General features: G+C 46.5%; 2 protein-coding genes across 9 annotated transcripts in view; one reads left to right on the top strand and one right to left on the bottom strand.

Moving 5' to 3' along the window:
• The first annotated feature begins 253 nt into the window (after positions 1-253).
• Positions 254-9,997, top strand: LOC118083425 (alveolar macrophage chemotactic factor-like). 2 transcript variants are annotated; one of them, XM_088660614.1, is made up of 4 exons: positions 254-401; positions 6,087-6,225; positions 6,311-6,394; positions 9,863-9,997. In XM_088660614.1, the coding sequence occupies exons 1-4, from the start codon at positions 335-337 to the stop codon at positions 9,867-9,869; spliced, it is 297 nt and encodes a 98-aa protein (XP_088516740.1). In that variant the 5' UTR covers positions 254-334; the 3' UTR covers positions 9,870-9,997. The 2 variants fall into 2 exon arrangements, with proteins under 2 accessions (XP_088516740.1, XP_088516739.1); XM_088660613.1 differs by having other exon boundaries at positions 9,860-9,996.
• Positions 9,998-13,257: 3,260 nt separating this feature from the next.
• Positions 13,258-20,639, bottom strand: part of CNOT6L (CCR4-NOT transcription complex subunit 6 like) — a 35,836-nt gene continuing 28,454 nt past the window's right edge. For 5 of the 7 annotated variants that reach the window (XM_035111810.3, XM_088660609.1, XM_088660610.1 and 2 more), the window contains 4 exons: positions 20,391-20,542; positions 18,922-19,149; positions 17,321-17,523; positions 14,467-16,637 (listed from right to left, as the gene is read on the bottom strand). In XM_035111810.3, coding sequence (XP_034967701.2) covers positions 16,425-16,637; positions 17,321-17,523; positions 18,922-19,149; positions 20,391-20,542 — 796 coding nt within the window. In that variant the 3' untranslated portion in view covers positions 14,467-16,424. Of the gene's footprint in view, positions 16,638-17,320; positions 17,524-18,921; positions 19,150-20,390; positions 20,543-20,639 lie in introns of all 7 variants that reach the window. The other 2 variants (XM_035111808.3, XM_035111809.3) reach the window with 1 other exon arrangement.

The raw sequence follows: 20,639 nt of genomic DNA, 5'->3' as shown, positions 1-20,639 counted from the left end.
CTTTTCAAGCCCAGGGCACATTTGAATCATAGCATTGCCAGTTGGAAGGGACCCCGAGGGTCATCTAGTTCAACCCCCTGCAATGCAGGAATTTGGAAGCCTAACCTGGTTTCTCTTTCCCATTTGCATCTCTTTATTTAGACTTGAGGAAGGACAAAAGCATGGGGGAATTTTCAGACGCACACAAATATATTTGTTGATGTGTTGTGTGGATTCCCTCGCACCCACCTAATACTGTATCTGCAAGTTCCCTTTTCCAGGATGGTTATAAAGAGAAGGTTCCCCTCATCCACCCACAAAGCACAATTGCTGCGAATATCAAGGTGCGGCCGCGATGAAGGCTTTGATGGTGCTGTTCCTGGCCTTAGCGCTGCTTGCAAGCAACATAGTCCCTCTCTGCGGTGAGTAGCCTGGGTTTGCTTTCTGCTTTGCGCTTTCAGTTCCCCGAATCTGAAGCAGGGCTTTGTTAGAAGTGAACCCTGGGACGGGTTAACTGATGATGAAAACGGTGTTCTGAGCTGCTGCAAACCGCCTTTCCGGCGCTCCAGTGTTTGGGGCTAGAATCCACAACTGTAAGGAGAAATATTAGTATAAGTTCAGCGTGTCCAGCTGAAGCAAACACAATTTATTCTTTCGTTTGTTCCACAAGGCTTCCACATTATTGCTGTCCGAAGGGGCTCTAATGCAATCAAAGCCAGACAAAAATAAACCAGAGCATTTGTGGCGTAAGAAGTTAAGGGATTTCGGCAGGGAGTTGGGGGGGGGGGTCCTCAGTGATTGGAAATATAGTCAACACAACAGTGATGAGGGATGGAGGATTGGAGTGGTCATTCTATGATGTTATGGCAGTGGGGAGGCATTCTGCACTCTCCAAATGGCAGTGGAAGAGCTTGGAGAAATGGGAACAGGGCAGGCTGCGGGATATAGCCCACTCTGGCCTCCAACCCCTTGCCATCTCTCTCTGCCATCTCCCATCTGCCAACTGCCTCACTCTGCCTCATCAGACAACCTGAAAGCAACACAGTAGGCTAATAATATAATTACAATACTTTTATATCACTATTGAAATATATATTAATTTAAAACCAGATAACGTACAATATATACAATAGTGATATAAAAGTATTGTAATTATATTATTAGCCTACCGTGTTGCTTTCGGATTGTCTGATTGTTCTGTTTGCAACACAGGGGATCTTTTTTATTTCACTCTGCCTCATGGCAGAGCCGGCCCTTTACAGCAGGAAATGGGAGTCATAAAATAATAATAATAATTATTATTATTATTATTATTATTATTATTATTATTATTATTATTTATACCCCACCCATCTGGCTGGGTTTCCGCAGCCACTCTGGGCGGCTTACAACAGAAAAATGAAATAAAATAATCTATTAAACATTAAAAGCCTCCCTAAACAGGGCTGCCTTCAGATGATTTCTTCTTCTTTGACATCTGATGGGAGGGCATTCCACAGGGTGGGTGCCACTACTGAGAAAGCCCTCTGCCTGGTTCCCTGCAACTTGGCTTCTCGCAACGAGGGAACCGCCAGAAGGCCCTCGGTACAGGAACTCAGTGTCCGGGCAGAACAATGGTGGTGGAGACGCTCCTTCAGGTATACTGGACCGAGACCATTTAGGGCTTTAAAGGCCAGCACCAACACTTTGAACTGTGCTCGGAAACGTACTGGGAGCCAATGTAGATCTTTCAAGACCGGTGTTATGTGGTCTCGGCGGCTGCTCCCAGTCACCAGTCTAGCTGCCGCATTCTGGATTAGTTGTAGTTGCTGGGTCACCTTCAAAGGTAGCCCCATGTAGAGCGCATTGCAGTAGTCCAAGCGGGAGATAACCAGAGCATGCACCACTCTGGCGAGACAGTCTGCAGGCAGGTAGGGTCTCAGCCTGCGTACCAGATGGAGCTGATAGACAGCTGCCCTGGACACAGAATTGACCTGCGCCTCCATGGACAGCTGTGAGTCCAGAATGACTCCCAGGCTGCGCACCTGGTCCTTCAGGGGCACAGTTACCCCATTCAGGACCAGGGAGTCCTCCACACCTGCCCGCCTCCTGTCCCCCACAAACAGTACTTCTGTCTTGTCAAGATTCAACCTCAATCTGTTAGCCGCCTTCCATCCTCCAACCGCCTCCAGGCACTCACACAGGACCTTCACCGCCTTCACTGGCTCTGATTTGAAAGAAAGGTAGAGCTGGGTATCAATAGTGTAAAAGATACTATTTTAAGTGGTAGTGGACACAGTGTCCTGGTAGGACCTGGGATACCGGGGTTCTGATCTCACTCAACCACAGTTCGTCGGGTGACCTTGAACCCATCACACACACACACACTCTCTCTCAGCCTAACCTTCCTCGCAGGGTTGTTGTGAGGCTGGAATGGGGAGCGAGAGAACCATCCATGCCACCTTAAGCACCTAGAGGGATTGAAATGTAAAATAAATAAACAGTCACGGTCGGCTTGATAGAGTTTTTGGGTTCCGGTGCTCCTCCTTTCGTGATGCAAGCTATGTTTGCAATCTTATGGCCTGCTTTGTGAACTTTATTTGATGGCTTCTTGTTTGAAACGGTGTGCACCAAGGGGAGGTAGCAGAGCTCAGCGGTAGAGCACGTGTTTTTATGTGGAAGGTCTCCGCTTCAATCCCTGGCGTTAAAAGGGATCAGACAGCTGGGGAAAGGATTCAGCCAGAGACCTTGGGCTTGTGTGCAGTCAGAACAGAGTACTAAGATTAGTGATAGGGGAGAAATTTGATCCTGTTTGCATTTAAAGGCAAACCTGACTGATGCTTGCTGGAATGATATGAGAACCAAAACTCAGCTTTCCTTCATAATTTGAACTTGTCTGAATCTTGCAGTGCAGTTCTCCAGCCAAGTAATGTGTGCCAAAATGCATGTACTGCTGGTGTGCCTAAAAATGTATATTAGCGATGCAAAAATTATCAGGCAAAAATGTGTATATTTGGCAAAACTGCATTAAAATGCATCAGGAGAAATTTGTACCAAAAGGATGGTGAATTTCCGTGGTGAATTTTTTACAATTGCAAACCAATGTGGAAATGTGGAGGACTGAATTTAAGGCAGAACAAAAGGAGAAACTGAGAAAGGCTGAAAGTGGCAAATTCACCTATCCCTAACTGAGATAAATCCACAAATACCCTGTTCTTGCAAAGCAGGCTAATCTCTCGGATCTCAAACATTTTGCATTATTGTTTGCAAAATTCATTTTTGCATATTCAGTGACTGCAAAGCTGGGCAGTGGTGGCTGAATGAAAATTGTGATCACACCCGATACGTTTGCTCACAACTATCACCAACTTCAGCGGAAGGTAGAAACAGAATCTCTACATGGGTCAGTGGCAAGTGAACAGGCTGTCTCCACATGACCAAGCACTCCACAAATAACAGAGTTTTCTACTGCACATGATGCAGAGCTGAAATACACTCAACTGTTTGCGCTGACCTTTGATTAAATGTAGAGAGGTTGGGAAGGAAATTTGCAGAACCTGGAGAAACCTCTTCCGCTGGCAGTAAATTCCTGGGTCACCAGAGTCTGCCAAATGGCATGTATGAATAAACCCACAAATTGAGAAAGAGAAGGGAGGCAAAATCAAAGATAACTGTGTTCACAAATGGAGCTGGGGAAGAACAAATAAATCTGAATTTGCTGTTTGGAGACATATAGAAATACAATGGAATTTCACATTGTGATGCAGAAGACTTCACATTTTATTGTTTCATCTTAAAGAAGATAGAAAAACAAGATATGAAACTTCTGTGTGTGTTTGTGTGAAGTCATTACATTTATATTGAACGGGTCAATACTTAGGTGACTGCCCTATTACCAGTATTATTATTGGTATTATTTGAAGCATAAATAACATTATCTTATGTGTATCCCCTCTCTCTCTTTTTCTTAACTTTCATAATTTGTCATTGAACAATAAAAAAGAACTGTAATGCACCTAGCTGTATGTTCTTAGGGCTTATTCACATTTTTGCTTGACACATTTTGATTCACATTTCGATCGTATCGGGTATTGATTAATTCCCTTGGGTCTGAGGGCTTTTCTCATTTTTCTGCAGCGGTGCCTCTCAAAAATCAGTTCTTAACCGCTGAACTGAAGCTTGTTTTTGAAGCAAAACCTCTCTTTGGATTTTCCGTGCATCTGGTAAGATCTGATTCGGATTTCGCAAGGCACAGCTGCAGAACAACATAAAAGCTGTGGGACCTGGGAAAATTAATCGCTACACAAAACAATCAAAATACTGTATGGGTCAAGTGAAAGTTTCAAAGGTTGGGGGGGGGCAGGTGCAATCCTTCCTCTTTCCATAGCCCTATCTGGGTGCTTTCCTAATGCGATTTCAATTGCACAAGGGGGAAGAGCATGGCTGCGCTTCCTGCCCCCCCCTCGCATCTGATGCACCCTTGTCGCCTGGGGTGTCTGCCTCTCTCGTGCTCTGAAGTCCATATGCTTACAGTGGGTTTCCTGCTGCAAAACGTTACCCTTGCAACATGCTGGAGGCACGTGGGCTGAGGCACCGGAAAGGTCAAGATGAGGCCAAGAAGTGTGACCCCACTCTCCCATTGATGCCCTTGTAAGTGCATGAAGACAGCCCAACAAGGACTTGATGGGTTTATGGTACACGCTCCTGTACGAAAAGGGCGGGCGTTCATCCCATTGCGCAACAGGCTTATGGTACAAGCAACTCCCAATTTATGCTGGGGTCACGCGCCACGCCTTTGCACGTGTAACTGAAATCACGTATATTGGGAGCACCCTGGAGAGCCCTCCTGGCTCACGAGCAGATCCTCTCCGAAGCCTGAACAGGACATCTGCATCAGGCTCTGGGGAGGGTGTCCTTGCAAGCTGGAGGCACAGTGGGGCTTTGCTGAGGCCTCCCCGACTAACAGCTGACTTGCAGGGTAGCGCAGCAGCCTCTGCTTCCCCGTGCATCAGCTGTGCAAGATGCAGCGTCCCTCCAGCTCACGTGCGAAACATCTGTAGGTCTTTTGAGGAGGAGGGTTCTGAGCACTGCCAGCCTTTTATTCAGCTAGCCAAATATGTCCGTCCGTGGATGCAGAACCAGCATGGAACAGGCAGGAGCTCTGCAAATTGCTTTAGGGATCTGGCTGGGATGTAAGGCAAAACGGTGCATCTCTTTCTTGCCGTTTGAGGACCTCTGTCCTTAAGCCTCTGCACACACCCCTACAGTCATAATTTGTGAAGAGCGTTGGGCTAAGACCAGTGGATGCCGCTCCTTTAGTGAATAGGGCCCTCTCCCACCAACCTCAGTCAATCCCACTTGCCAGTGGCGGAGGAACCCTCCGGCACCCGGGGCGGGATGCCAAGGGGCAGGACACCGAGGGGCGGGGTGAACCGCCTGGCGGTGCATGTGTAACATCCATACAGAGTGCGCATGCGCAGCAGCTCACACAGTCGCTGTGCGAGAAGCAGCCCGTATGGATGTCCATCTTGTATGGACAGCACACACGAGCGGTAGCCTGTATGGATGCCACAAGTGGTGCCCATACTGACTGCACACGCCCCCTCGGCTGCTCTACAGCTGGGGGGAGGCAGCGGGCCATCTTGTCGCCCCCGAGTGGTACCCAGGGTGGTCCACCCCCTCTGCCCCCCCTTCGTACACCCCTGCCACTTGCCTGACCTCTTTCTTACAATCTTGGTCCAGGGGGGTAGTACTGCCTATCAGCTTCCTACTTCCTTACTATCCGTTGCTCTTGTCAAACTCAGCAGGGAAGATGGGGACAAAGATAGTTAGTTTGGTTCTGGCTGCACCTAACGTTGGCTCCCTTACCTTCTGCCCTACAAGCCCACCCCTGGCTAGGACTGGGGGAATCTGGGCTCAACCCTTGCTCAGTAGTGAAGCTCACAAGGACCTGCTCCATCTGTAAGTATATCTCAGCCTAAGACACTTCGCAGGGCTACTGGGAGGATCAATGCAGGGGGGCTCCCATGCCACCTTAAACTCTTTGTAGTAAAGGAAGCATAAGCACGGAATGAAATTAACACAATGTGTGCCGGAATCTGAGTATTTCTCGTGGTGTTTTCACAAAGGTCTTGCTATGGAGGGTCACCTCGTCCACATGGGAAGTTGCAAATGCCGGATGCACACCGTCTCGGTCTTTGGCCCCAAACAGATCCAATCCATTCAAGTCATTCCCCAGGGAATACAGTGCGGGAGGACAGAAATAATGTAAGTGAAGCCAGCACGCCCACATCCTACCATTTTGAAGAGGGTGAGGAAGAACGCTAATAATGACCTCATCATTACGTTTCAGATTAACCCTGAAAAACAAATGGCAGGTCTGTGTGGCACCTACTGCCCAGTGGGTGAAGAAATTGCTGAAGAGGCTGATAAAGAGGTACCATTTTGCATATTCAGTTACAGCCAGGGCTCCCTCGGTGACCTCCCTTGGCACCTACCAAGGCCCTCAAACCCTCCATTTTTTTTTAAAAAAATGGTTGTTCTTTGTTTATTTAGCTGCTTGGCAGAAGGGCTTGCTTGACTTTCTGTATGAATTTTGCTTGTTTTGGGGGAGATTGTAGGTATTCTGCTCTTTTTAGGGGGAGGGTTCTGAGCAACACCAGTTTTCCTACTGCAAAACTGGTATGTTGCCCACAACAGATTTGCAGAAATGCCCCCAAGCCTCCCAAAATATGAGGGCCTCCTGATTTAGCAGAATGCGGAGTTTTCTTTGATAGTCAAGAAAAAAACTCTAGCAACACACAAATAGCAGTCGTCCTAATATTGTTCTCACCTGCATCTGGCCAATGTAGATATTATATGCTTAATCAAGCTGCTCAGGCTGACTGGTTTATTCACTGGTGCAAGAACCAGCCCTGTACCGAGTCAGGGCATTTACCCATCTATCTTAGCATCATCTAGAACAGACTACAGTTGCTAGCTAGCGGTGATGGGAGTTGTAACCCCAAAAGAGCTGGAGACCCAAGTTTGGGAAACACTGATTTAGAAGAACTTGCAGCAATTCTCCAGGGTTTCAGACCCAAGTCTTTCTCAGCCCCACCTATAAATGCCAGAGGGTATTTGCATGCTCTACCACTGAGCTGAAGCTCTTCCCTCCATCTTCCCTTCACCTTTCAAGCAGAAATAAGTCTAAAATTTGCTACATGGGTAAAGGCAAGCCAATAACAACAACAACAATCTATTTATACCCCGCCCAGCATTAAAAGCTTCCCTAAACAGGGCTGCCTTCAGATGTCTTCTAAAAGTCTGGTACCGTGTTTCCCCCTTTTTAAGACACCGTCTTACAACTTTTTTTCCTCAAAAAAGCACACGGTGGCTTATTTTCAGGGGGTGTCTTTTTTATTTAAGTGCCGGTACAACTTGGCGCTCTCTCCCGCGCGCATTTTCTGCCTCTTCTATTCTCTCCGTTTCCCCTCCTCCCCCATCCTGAATCAAGGGCTCTCCTTCCTTGGAGGCTTCTAAGCTGAGGCTGGATGGCCACCTGCCTAGGAGACAGACCTGCACACGGGGCGGGGCGGGGCGGACTTCACTCTGTGAGGTGGAAAAGGAGGTATACACGAAGCTGCCCACCGTCATGTCAGTGTAGGTGGGACTGCGCTGGTCGCAGTCGAAGCACTCGCGATTGGGTGGGAGCACTGGGAGGCTGCTCATCTCCCTCAGCAGCTTTAGGTGCTTCTCCTCCTGCTTCGGCTTGGCTCTTGCTGCCATGGCTTCGAAGGCAGCGGCGGCTGTGTGTGTGTGCGCGCGGAGGTATAGAGGCTGCTCCCCGGGCTCTCTCACGCTGGCCGGGGAATGAGGAGGAAGGCCGGGACCCGTCCCGCTCCGAGACGCTAGTGAGGGAAGCGCGAGGGGGACGAGGCTTGGGCCTGCGGCTCTGGCGCGCGCAACCCCAACTGACGGACCGACGGAAGGAGGGGGGGAAGGGAAGGAGGAGGAGAGGAGCGGCGTCAGCTCTCGGCGAGGAGGCTGGGGCAGCTGAATGACGAGCCGAAGAGGAACCTGTGCGGCACCTTTTCTCTGTCGGGGGGGGGGGAGACGCGATCACAAACAGAGAGAGACAGACGCGCAAACAGGGGGAGAGAGAGAGAAAGACGCACGGGGGGGGGAGAGAGAGAGAGACGCGCGCGCACACACACAGAAAGAGACTGACACCCACACAGAGAGGGAGAGCGGTGCTGCTTCGCGCTTTGTCAGCACTGCAGCCGCCGCCGCTTCCGAGCGCCAACCCGACCTGGCAGGCTTCCTTTTCCTGCCACGGCCGGCATTGCAGGAGCTGGGTCCTGCTGGCTTGTGCCCTCAGTGTTCCGTGCGGCACTGCTGCACGCTTTATCGGCGCTGCAGCAGCAGCAGCCGCTTCCGGGCACCGACCCAACCCGGCAGGCTTCCTCCTCCTGTTGCGGCCGGCGTACTGGGTCCCGCTAGCTGGCTGGGGCGCTAGGTGGTCTTGCTCCGCACGTCGCGGAAGTATGGCTTATTTTCAGGGTATGTCTTACATTTCTCAAACGATTAAAAACCCTGCCATGCCTTACTTTTTGACTACGTATTAAAAAAGGGGAAACACGGTAGTTGTTCTCTTTGACATCTGATGGGAGGGCGTTCCACAGGGCGGGCGCCACTACCGAAAAGGCCCTCTGCCTGGTTCCCTGTAACTTGGCTTCTCGCAGTGAGGGAATCGCCAGAAGGCCCTTGGTGCTGGACTTCAGTGTCCAGGCAGAACGATTTGGGTGGAGCTGCTCCTTCAGGTATACTGGACCGAGGATGTTTAGGGCTTTAAAGGTCAGCACCAACACTTTGAATTTGAAAATAGGTCTCCGTGTTATTGTTGAATAGTCCAAGTCACCTGAGTCATAGGAAAAATCTGAAAAACCAAGCATTCTTTTATGTCCCCTGTTCCAGAGCAGAGAACAAAAAATCCCTGTGTAGATGGCATGGATCCCTGAGATAATCCATGCATGGTTTTCTGCTGAAAAGCAGCATTAGGAGGTGTCTTTCAGAGGAGCTGCAGCGAGGGATGCTTAACCCAACATCCTGCTTTTTCACAGCTGCTACACACCATTCCCATGGGGTTCAAGCTCAGCATACACCTGGAATTCTGCTAAGGGAAAGCAGTCGAGGAGGGTTGCAGCAGGAAAGTGGTTACGGGAAAGGGTCAAGCCCCTCCTCCCTCCTGCTGCTTCTCTTCTGAAAACGGTTCCTCTCCAGGTGCTACTTTTCATTCAAGAAGCAGGTTGTAGGGTGGCGGTTGTCTTTTTTTTAAGGTTACGATTGATTTTCCTATATGTGCAGTTTAGCCTGAACACTATCAGCAAAGGGACTGTGCTATGAATGAGGAAGTCTGCAGTTCCATCTACCACGACCTCACTTTTAAAGCCTTACACACCTTAAATAAGTCATTATTATGACTTCTCCCAAAGGTTTCTGGAAATTGCAGCTTACCCCTGACAGAGCTACAATTTCCAGCCCCCTCAACAAACTGCAGCTCATATCCTTTAAATGTACAGTATGGTATAAGTATGCAGCCCTCACTAGCTGACCTTAGGCAAGGAATCTCTGCTCTCCATTTGCAACATGGGGACAATACTAGCTTACCTTGCTGGGTTGTGTAAGGATTATAAAGTAGCTTAATTTGAACACTCAAGAGGTATTATTTTTACCTGGGGGGGGTGAAGGGTGCCCAAATCCCCCCACAACAACAAACAGCTTGGGCACTGCACTTGTTCCTTATCGTTTCTGATGGGGGCCACTTATGAATGTGCTATCCTTACTCCGAACAACACCTGAGAAGTCTTGGCTTACATAATGGAATTTAACCAGTTTCTCTTTTATTAATTTCAACACATAGCAGCCAGTGAGCGCAAATGGGAGTCTTCCTGAAGGTGGAAAAATGCACAAGGAGCCCGAAAAAACAGTGATGCAGTGCTGCTCTGTTGTCATGCTTTCTATCTTGTAATTTTATATAAATATATATATATTCAAAACCACACTTTAAAACCACTGTGCCCTTCTGAGATGGTTGAACGGTGGACCTCAGTGACTGCTTCGGCTCATTTGGAATAAAGCACAAAGAATGCAAATCAGCATTAAAAAAGACAAATGCTTCTAGCAGCCATTAAACAATTATACTGAACGGCTACTGTGCAATTTCTACGTTATTGGCAGAGATGTTACTCAAAATGTGCCAAATAGCTCGGATAATTGGGCGATGTTACATTACAAAAGGAAGGAGAGCTCCTTTTCTAGTTAAAGTAGCTTCCATTACTCGTGAGTCTAGACCGGGGTTTCCCAAACATGGGTCCCCAGCTGCTTTTGGACTACGATTCCCATCATCCCTGACCACTGGTCTTCCGATCTAGGGATGATGGGAGTTGTAGTCCTAAAGCAGCTGGAGACCCAAGTTTGGGAAACACTGGTCTAGCACAAATTGCAAATCTGAACCCCAAGTCCTGCTCACACCCAGGCACTCGCCCTAACCAGGCCAAAGGCCAATCAAGTCCAGCATCCAGTTCTCACAGTGCCTGACCAGATGCCCATGAGAAGTCCAAAGGCAGGACATGAATGCAACAGCATTATGACATTCAGACACAACCTACCCCTAACAGTGGAGGCAGAACATAGCAGTCATGGCTAGTAGTCACTGATAGCCTTATTCTTATTCCCCCGATAGTCCTCCATTCACGTTATCCTCTCCTGAAGCCGTTATCTATGCCAGTGGTCCTTGCTACGTGTGTTGGGAATGAATTCCTATCTGCCAATACAAGTGTTCATGGTATTGCAAGAAGGCAACATTTTGGTGGTCCTGCATTTGGTTTCAAAGAGGTGCCATCCAGCTACAGTCATACCTCGGTTGAAGTACGCTTCGGTTTGAGTACTTTCAGAACCAATTACACTCATACTTCGGGTTAAGTACGCTTCAGGTTGAGTAATCCGCGGACCCGTCTGGAACGGATTAATCCACTTTCCATTACTTTCAATGGGAAAGTTCGCTTCAGGTTATGTACAGACTTCCGGAACCAATTGTGCACTTAAACTGGGGTACCACTGTATACCTGGAAAGCTCTGAACCAAATGCAATGAAACTCTAGTGTGGTGTGGCTGAAACATATACGCTATATAAGCAAGAAGGACCAATGAAAGACATGATGCCTGATTCAGGCTTATTTTCAGTGAATTTGTCCAATCCCATTTTACCAAAGAACGAGCTTAGAAGCCTGCATACATGCATGCAAATGTGTTCCAAGTTTGATTTCTCTCTCTCTTAAGATGTATTCAGAGTCAAATGCATACCGCTGATGCATTAAAGATGCACACCAAGGCAGCCTAAGCAAAATGCGATCCCTCCCCGCTTCATCTCTGGCCAGTGGTAATCCGTGGTCTGTATCACGAAGACAGGTATCTCAGGTTCAGCGAGGTGTATGGATAGTTCTACCTAAAAATGTAATGCTGAACAGGGTGTGGATCTCAGTAGTACTGGGGATTTCTAACAGAATGAATTGCTTCTTCCCACACAATATGCTTATTGATAAAGAAGAATTAAATTCTTTGTCGACGATCCTGTTTGCAGATAAGGAATAAAAACCTTTCAAGACTGTTGACGGGAAAGTAGATTACAATACCAGCCTTCTTCCTATGCCTTGTTTAATCAGAATGGAAAGCAGAGAAGCAAGCCATTTTTACCCCAAAAAGTCAGCAATAGGCAATGAGCAATACCTTTTCCCAGAGCCATTAATGGCTCACCCCAGAGGCTGCCTATCTGCCTACAATCCATGCACTAGTAGAACTTCAGGTAGGTGGCTGGGTTAGTTTTTTCCACAGTTCTGCCTGTTAATAAAGTTTTTTTGGGGAGGGGCTCACAACAAATTTTATTATCAACTTTTCTTCTGAAAACATACTGTGTGCCAACACTTAATGGTATACAGCCACCTCTCCACTTACACAGGGGCTACATTCCTGGGTACAGTGAAATTGTGTATAGTGGGGAACACCATCTGAAAAGCCAAAATCCACCAAACTCCACCACAATCGCTCCCTCCAAACTGCCTTTCTCAAATGCCAACCCTCCACAGGACTCTTAAGGGTGGTTCAATGGCTTTTGGGTTGCTAGCCATTTCCCCTCTCTTTTTGCAGTTTTCCCTGTTCTTTTTGTCCCTTTCTGCGGTTTAAACCGATTTATTTTCCGGCACCACGCAGATGTGTGTCAATGGGGAAGACGCCTGTCTACATTTTAATAGTTTCCAGCAATGCCTTAGGACACATGGAGGTGGTGCTGTGCGTTGACGAGTGGGACTTCCGACACTTGGGGTTTTTACACACATAACCATTACGATTTGTTCAACTGCAATGTCCTTTCCAGGTTCCACCCTAACGTAGGGTCACAGTAGCCCTTTAAGGGGCTTCTGTGGAGGAAACACTAACATGAACCAGCTTCTACATCTCGGCATACTGACAGCAGTGTTTACGATTACCTGAGCACATGCAATGCAATATTTCCTTTTGAAAATAGGGGAAAAAAATGCATATTCCCATTAAGAATAGGTGGACATGCCCAGTGCTTCCAGCTGTCCCCACAGAAACAGCCCTGATTTAATGAACTTGTCTCTTCACATGGGGGGGGGAGTGCCTGGAAAGCCACACACACCCAGCCCTACTTTGCACCTTCTTTTGAGTGTTCCTGTCTGGTTGGAACACCTCTTGAAATCGAACGCCGTTAATTTCTCTTGCTTCCCTGCATTGGGGTGTGTGTGGGTCTGTGTAGCAACTAGTTGACTGTACAAACGTAAGATTATATTCACTGCTCCACCTACTTTTTGCCTCTGGATCCACCCAGCATTGGTATGTGGCCCCAGAAGAAAATTCAGCCCTTGTTCTGAACAAATATTTCCAGTCCCTGATTTTAAACTTTGGTATGTGGAAAACTTTAAGGCGCAAAGTCCTTCCAGCAACGGAAACCTCCTCCTGGTGCTTCTATGGCCAACGAAACAACAACTGCTTAAAGAAAAGAATTGTGCAACATTTCAAACAGGTGTTTTTTTGTTTTTGTTTTAAAGATGGAGAGAAAAACCAAGAGAGTTACACAGGTTAAGATACAGAGCAGAGCAAAGCCATCTCAACCCCCGACTGCACCTGCTAATTACAACTAAACTAAACAAAAAGAGGAACTTAAAACTGTTTGCAATGTTTCCCAATATTTTTATTTTATTCCCCACCCCCAACCTCCCAACAACATTACAAAAGATTGGTGGGTTTTTATTATTATTAATAATAATAATTATTTAATAAACCGACTCCTCTGCAGTTCATATACAATCACAGGCGTTGTTGTTTTTTAAACTCCATTTTATACAAACATCTCAAAAAAAATAGTTGGGAGTGAAGTATGGTAGGAAATATTGCTCACATTGCTAGTTAACATGCACATATGAAAAGGAGGGAAATTGTTAAGTGCATACCTCCCAGGTGAAGATACAGCAGATGACTTGGAACACATTCCAGGAGGGAAGTGTTTTGTGCAAGCCCCACTGAAATGAACAGGGAGTTGGGCAGCTCTTGCACATTTCAGTGGGGCCGGAGCAGGAGAACTTCCCAGCGGATGGGTCCTTACAAAAATAAAAACAAAAATAACTGAAAAGGCTAATGTCCACCAAATTAAGTTTTTCATGCTATTCTACTTTCCAGTACTATATTTCATTTGAGTTATCAATTCATATATACACGGCCGTGTAAGTAACACTTTTGAGGTATATAAGAAGAGATACCTGCATCAATATTGGGGAGGGGGAAATGTTCTCTCTGAAAAGGAGATAACTTTGTCGTACTTTATAAGCTGTTCTACACATTGGATGGAGCTACACGTTGTAAGAAACACAGGACGGCTGTCAAAAAAAAAAAGGAGCTCAGTGTCAAATCCCTTCCAAATCCAATACAATCAACCTTCTTCGCTGCTGTCGTGACGTTTCGTGTTTCCCCATTCCCAATGGGGGAGAATCAATGATGTGATGTGAAAGGTTGGCAAGCACAGAGGGAAAATTTGACCTGAGGCTGCCCTTTTGAGCAGCAGCCGCCCTGCATTTGTTGCCTAATGTATAGTTCCATCCTGAAAGTTTCAAATAAATACAACCAGTTCCAGTCGCTGAGGAACTGTCGACTGTAGGCACTTCCGAGAGCAAATTGTGGTCGTCGCCGAAGCAACTCCTTCCTCTGAACCCTATAGTCATGCACAAAAATGAGGCAGTGTTTCCTTCTTTAGCCCGATTCCAAATTTCCTTTGCCATTCTATACATACCGTAGCTAGCAAAGTGAGTGTGGGTGGGTGGGAAGAAATTAACTTAAGGTATATGTTTTGTTCAGCTGTTTTGTTCAGACCGATTCAGCTGTTTCTCTTTTTTTTTTAATTCTTCCTTTTTAAGTGTATGAATGAGACAGATATAAGCTCTTTAAAAATTTTCATTCACATAATGGAAAAAAAATCTCATTTATTAAAAATATCACATTTTGAGACTAGAAACAGTAAAGTGCATGAAAAGTTTAAAATATAAGCTCAAGGAATCGTATATAGCAGCAAAGAAGCAGAATACAGAAAAACTTAAAGGAACACAGACACAACCTTTCCTTGTCGATTGGACTTTTTGCTGTTTGAAACGCAGAGTCGGGCTCAATCCGCTCAAGAGGCTTTGCTGAAGCAACGTCCGTTCATTCTAACAGGCTGTATGTATGAAACATTGCACAAGCTCCACTGAAATGAACAGAGGCTGCTTGACAGCTCCTCTGAGCAAACTGCAGCCACGGCTTTCTAAAGAGATGGCATGTATGGTTTTTCTGCTCTTTCAAGGCAAAAAGCTTTTTTTTTTTTTTAAATGGCCACCAGGAAGAGGGTGGGGGAAGGAAAGCAGAAGAAAAGTTTCCAAGTACACCTTAAAGGGAGCAATTAACTGTTGGGAATGAACCAGCAGCTTAAAAAGAAACCTTGATAGAAAACAAAACCAAATAAGGGCAATTAAAAGCACAGGATGACTATTTGGCGACTAGGTCAGGAAGAAGATGAATCTGAGGACTGATGATGGCCAACACTTTATCACCTTCACGTGGGAAAAGGGCACCCAGGAAAGCCAGCTCTCACGCACAGAGGAGGCAGTTACAAGATGGCTTTGGGAAGCATTTCCTCACCTGCTCTTCTCAGCTGAATAATCCTAAAGGTTTTCTGGGGGAAGGGGAGGACGATGGAAAAGGTACAACAAAAAAGGGACCAGTGGATTGGGTTGAAACACATTTTCACTTTGTGAAAATCAAACCCAAGAATTCTAGCCGCAGATTTTTAATGGAGGACCCTGTACCCGCCTCCCGGAAACTGCTGACAATTCCAATTTCTCCTCCAGTTAATGCAGTGTCTGTTCCCCACAGTGGTCTGTTGAATTGCCAGTGTTGCTCTGCTGGTTACTGTCAAACTGATCCCATCCATTATGCTGGCATCCTTCATAATTTTTTGCAAGGGAGATGGTTCTCTTTTGGTAAGAATCCACAGCTACAAGCCAGCAGTTGTGCCTTATGATGGCACCTGGAGCTTCCCCATCATCAGCTAGACTTGTCCCTTCTACAGCAATGCACAGAGCTCACTGGGTCAGAGATCTATAGGTTACACACAAGCCCCATTTGCTTTCATGGGCTTGGACAGGATGCAAACTCCTACTGATCAGGAATGAAGATTATCACAAAGAAGTGGACCCAGGTATATGCAATTAGATGCTCCCAGGCAAATTCTCTACTGGAACAGCACAATATTATTTTTTCTGTGGCAGGAAGTCTTGCGTCTTGCACCACCTTTGGCTTTCTAAATTAACTTAACATTTCAGTAGAGATAAGAGAGCAGTCTGTGCTGCAAATAATTTACAACGGCGAGTGCTATCTCCAGTTACCCAACTTTTCCCAACAGGACTGAAACATCAAATAGGCCTACTCTATTTCAGGATGCTTTTAAAAAGAAAAACCAGAGTGGGCTGGGGGAAGAGAGGTATGGCTCATTTTGCTAAGATGTGAAAGAAAGCATATGCAAACCCTGCTGTCTGACGTCCTTTTACAAAGGCAGCTTCCCAATGAAACAAACAAGAGCCCGCCAGCTTAAAATGTGTGGGTTTTATATATATATATGTATATGCATACCTTAAAAACAAAAACCTGGAAAAAGGGAACAAACAAAAACTTTGGTTCCAGCCCTAGTGCCAAATGGTACCAATATGCACCGGGGGGGGGGGGGGGAAAGTGCAAAATTGTATCATCAACACATATAATGAGAGGAGCTTGAAGCAGCAGCTTTTAAAAGGTCGGCCATACTTCACTCCTACATACTTTGATTTACAACTGTACAGGTCCATAAACAAACAAACGGGTCCCAGCCCTCAAAAGGGGCAGGGCCCCCACTACCGCCTGCTGGCCAAATGGATGCCATTGACAGGAGGCAGGAACAGAGGATGGAGCTCCAGCTGCGTCAACAGTGAGAAGTGGTCTGAAGGGATGTGAGGGTGGGGGCATCCGGTGATGTTGTTCTCAGCCAGCCACTGAGGGTCCAAAGGCCCCAGGACACCAAGCACGTTCATGTGAGTGTTGGAATAAAAAATGTAGTCAATCACACCCTGCAGAAGGGAGGGAGAAAAAGGCAATTCAAAACGGGGTCCTGTATATATAAATCAAGCCACCAAGAACCTTCTATGCTGCCTGCTTTTGTTCCAATGCAGTCCCTGCACCACCTGTTGCACTGCTAGGTAGTAAGAGATGCTGGGAGCATCTGGACTGAAGCCCAGGGAGAAATGCAAGGCCACATCCAGGTTGCTTAGAAGCTGGCTAGGGGGGACCTGGAACTTGCTGCAGCTCCACCAACCCTATAAACAGCAAAGGTGGTTGCAACATGTTAATAAAAGCAGGAGGAGATGCCTAAGTGGGCACACCCTTGGAAGCTGCAGCCAGGACTGGGCTCCCCAGGTCATGTTGCCAGTCGAAGCTAAGAGGTACCAGCCGACCTTTCATGCACAGGAGAATCTGAGCGAGGGGTCAGAACCTAAATCCTGCTTCCACTTCTTCATACGGAAATGGCATGAAGCAGGTTGCTCCTACAACGACCACAGGGGTTGTAGGAGGCAGATTGCAACAGTGGCCACTCATCTGTGCACTTCAATGCATTTGCAACTGAATCACGGCCCAAGTTTCAACTACCCATAGGTTTAAATGTGTTTGGTTTAATTCACAGTAAATATAATCACCAGTCATTCCAGTACCCAGCTGATATATTCCTAATTGCTTCTGCCATAGCTCTACTCACTTTGAAATCAAAGGTGTAATTGGTATAAGGCATCAAGTTGTTTTCATAAGCGCTCTTCAGCTGGAAGCCATGTGTGATTCTTCCTTCCGGAGCCCCGTTCTTCCCATTGCCACTGAAGTTCATGAGACACTCATTGTAACGCAGCTCCTTGAAATCTTTATGGTTGTCAGCTACTATTCCGTTGCTTAAGTATTCCACAACACCTGTTTGCAAAACAAAACAGCCAATCTGTTGTTGCTGCCGGATGCTAATGCTGAATTGTGCCACCTGTTTGCCTGTAGCTAAACATGAACTCAGTTCTGGAACTCTATGCACACCATCAGCGGCCAGGAAATTATTAACGCTGCAAATGTTTTCATGACCAGGAGGGAAGAATTATCACCCAAGTAGCTATATAACCACCTGCTTAAAATAAGAAATAAGCTATTTAGCAGTTAGAGAAATACCACCAGTAGTTGGTTAAGGCTGACAACGTTTGTAATTAGAAGGGAAGTGATTATTTATGTACTAAATGTGGTGGTGGTTCTTGTAATTTATCAGTCATCTGGTTATAAATAGCAGTTTCCCTGGGCAAACAATACTGGTTCAACAGAGGGTTTGCACTTGTTCACCTTACTAACTACCAAATCTACCCTATTACCTCCTCTCCTCATTTTAGAATAAAAAGGTAAAGGTAAAGGGACCCCTGACCATTAGGTCCAGTTGTGACCGACTCTGGGGTTGCGGCGCTCATCTCACGTTATTGGACGAGGGAGCTGGCGTACAGCTTCCAGGTCATGTGGTCAGCATGACAAAGCCGCGTCTGGCGAACCAGAGCAGCACACGGAAACGCCGTTTACCTTCCCGCTGTAGCACTTTGCACTTTGACGTGCTTTCGAACTGCTAAGTTGGCAGGAGCAGGGACCGAGCAATGGGAGCTCACCCCGTCGCGGGGTTTCGAACCGCCGACCTTCTAATCGGCAAGCCCTAGGCTCTGTGGTTTAACCCACAGCGCCACCTGCGTCCCTTTTTAGAATACAAGACAACAATTCAGCAATTCACATTAAAATTTCCCCTTGAGACACAAGACATTGAAAAAGATCATTCCACAAAGTGTAACACTGGTGGAAAGATGATACAAGATAGTATTAACTTTCAATACAATGTCCCTCCCCCCACACAACAGCATACAAATCAATATGGTTAATCTGATCCAATAACACTCCCGCCACAACACACAAACACTACACACTTGTAGCCCACTGACTGCAACCAACCATGCCTTGGGCATGGATCGGGACATAATGGATCGGGACAGGGTGGGGGAATCACAGGGATGACCCACAGCAATGCGTGGCCAGGCCAGCTAGTACTATATAAAAGAATGGAATTTTACTGTCTCCCCTTTTCCTGCCCTCTTTCCCCCCTCAACTCCATATTGCCTGTAAAAGTAATGTCTCACTCTGAATGTGACCAACTTGTTTGAAGGATTCTATGACTTGAAAACAGAGACTCTGTATGTACTACTGTTACCCAATAAAACCTTTTAATAAATACATTTTTTAAATAAAAAAGATAAGTCTTAACTTTGAAGTAAAAGCAAAACTGCTATTTCTAAATACCTGAATCCGGCAGTGAATTAAGATCTGCACACAGCACCAGAGGGATGGAATTCTTATCTGTTATTGGGCTTCCAGGCCGGCTAGAGGCTTTCTCAAGGATACTTTTCAGTTCCGAGACAAACATCATTGTCTGGACAAGTTTTACATCTGAATATTCAGGGTCCCAATGCATGTGGGCATTTGCTATAATAAGCAGCTGGTTGTCCACGGTATGGAGAGGCTTCATCCCTAAAGGCAATGAATAATTTCCAGAATTCTAAGTTAATTCAACTCCTTCCATGATACAGAAACAAACAGAAAAGCATTTAATTACATGCAAAGGAAATGTTCTTCACTGTGCAGATACTGCTGGACTTGTGGCCTGGGAGGCTTTATGTGAACAATCGAGCACCTCCCCATTGCCAGAGTATCTGCATTTGTCTCAATTCCCGTGACAGTGGTGGCCTGATAGAAATTATGATAGAAATTAAGGCAGTTGGGGGTACACTATGCACATGATTGTGCCAATTCAGACCAAATAGTACTGTGACTTTGATCCCAGTCACGCGGCATACCTAGTGGCATCCATGCAGAGTTCCAGAGAGAATCGTGTTATGAAAAACAAAATGCTATGAAAAAAGGGGTCAGACTGAAGAAAGAACACATTCTTCCTAAGTACGGTAAGTGACCGCTCTAGCATGCGCAATGTGCTTTCGAGTGGCAAAGGCCACAGCTGCATGGACAAACTCACACATTGCATGCAGGAAATGCAGGCACCCACCCACCCACACACACACACTTACGCATGGCACCGGCAAATAATGAAATAATTCAATTCAAATCCGGAAATGGAGAGAGACAGAGCTGGAGAGTCCTTGTGGCTTGCAAGGAGACCCTCCCCGGAGTTTGAAGAGGAAATCAGGGAAGGAGCCCCGAAGAGACCAGAGGCACAGGAGGGCTTTGTTTACACTGCTCCGCCTCCCTGCCTAACAGCTGATGTGTGGAGTGGAGTAGAGCAGCAGCAGTATGGATTGAAGAGAGAGTTGGCAGAGAGGGTGTTTAAGGGGTGTTGAGAAGGTGCTCCCCACTTTACGTGAATTCACTTATGTGTGCAGGGGGCCGGAACGTAGCCCTTGTACAAGTGGGGGGGGCACCTGTACCAGGTTCAAGCTCTAACATATCCTGTAGAAAGGATCACTGATGGGAAAGACCCCTGACAGAGCACTACCACAAGTCATAGCAGCCAGAACAGCACTGGATAGACCAATAGCCATACTCAATTTAAGACAGCATTTTTGTTCATAGGGATGAATGGATCTGTTTCAGAAGCTGCTTCAGCAAAGCAGTCCACTGAGCTGGTGCTGTTCTGTCTCCACTTAATTTGTACTATAAAGTGGCATTATTTCTATACAGGAAAGTTTCACTTGTTTAAAAACTAGTATGCCTTATGAAGCCTCCCCCCCTTCGTGTTGAAAATGCCTGACACCCACCTGTCCCAAATAGTTCCTTATGCACCTCTAACACGACAGCAACACCAATGTTGTCCTTTGTCATCACTCGATTCAACATAGCTTCTGATCCTTCGGAGTTTGCCATTGCCACTTGGTTGAATTCTACCGTGTGCTTCTGCACCAATGTGAACCTGAAACATGTAAAACATACCCAGGAACTCAGTCAACAGATATAAAAACGTACAAAGGTAAAGGGGGAAAAAAGACTACTAGAAAGCCAGGATATAA

Source organism: Zootoca vivipara, chromosome Z1, assembly GCF_965207765.1.
Source record: "Zootoca vivipara chromosome Z1, rZooViv2.hap1.1, whole genome shotgun sequence".
NCBI lineage: Eukaryota > Metazoa > Chordata > Lepidosauria > Squamata > Lacertidae > Zootoca > Zootoca vivipara.
Note: the sequence above shows the minus strand (reverse complement) of the source record. Positions and strands in the feature narration are given on the sequence as shown.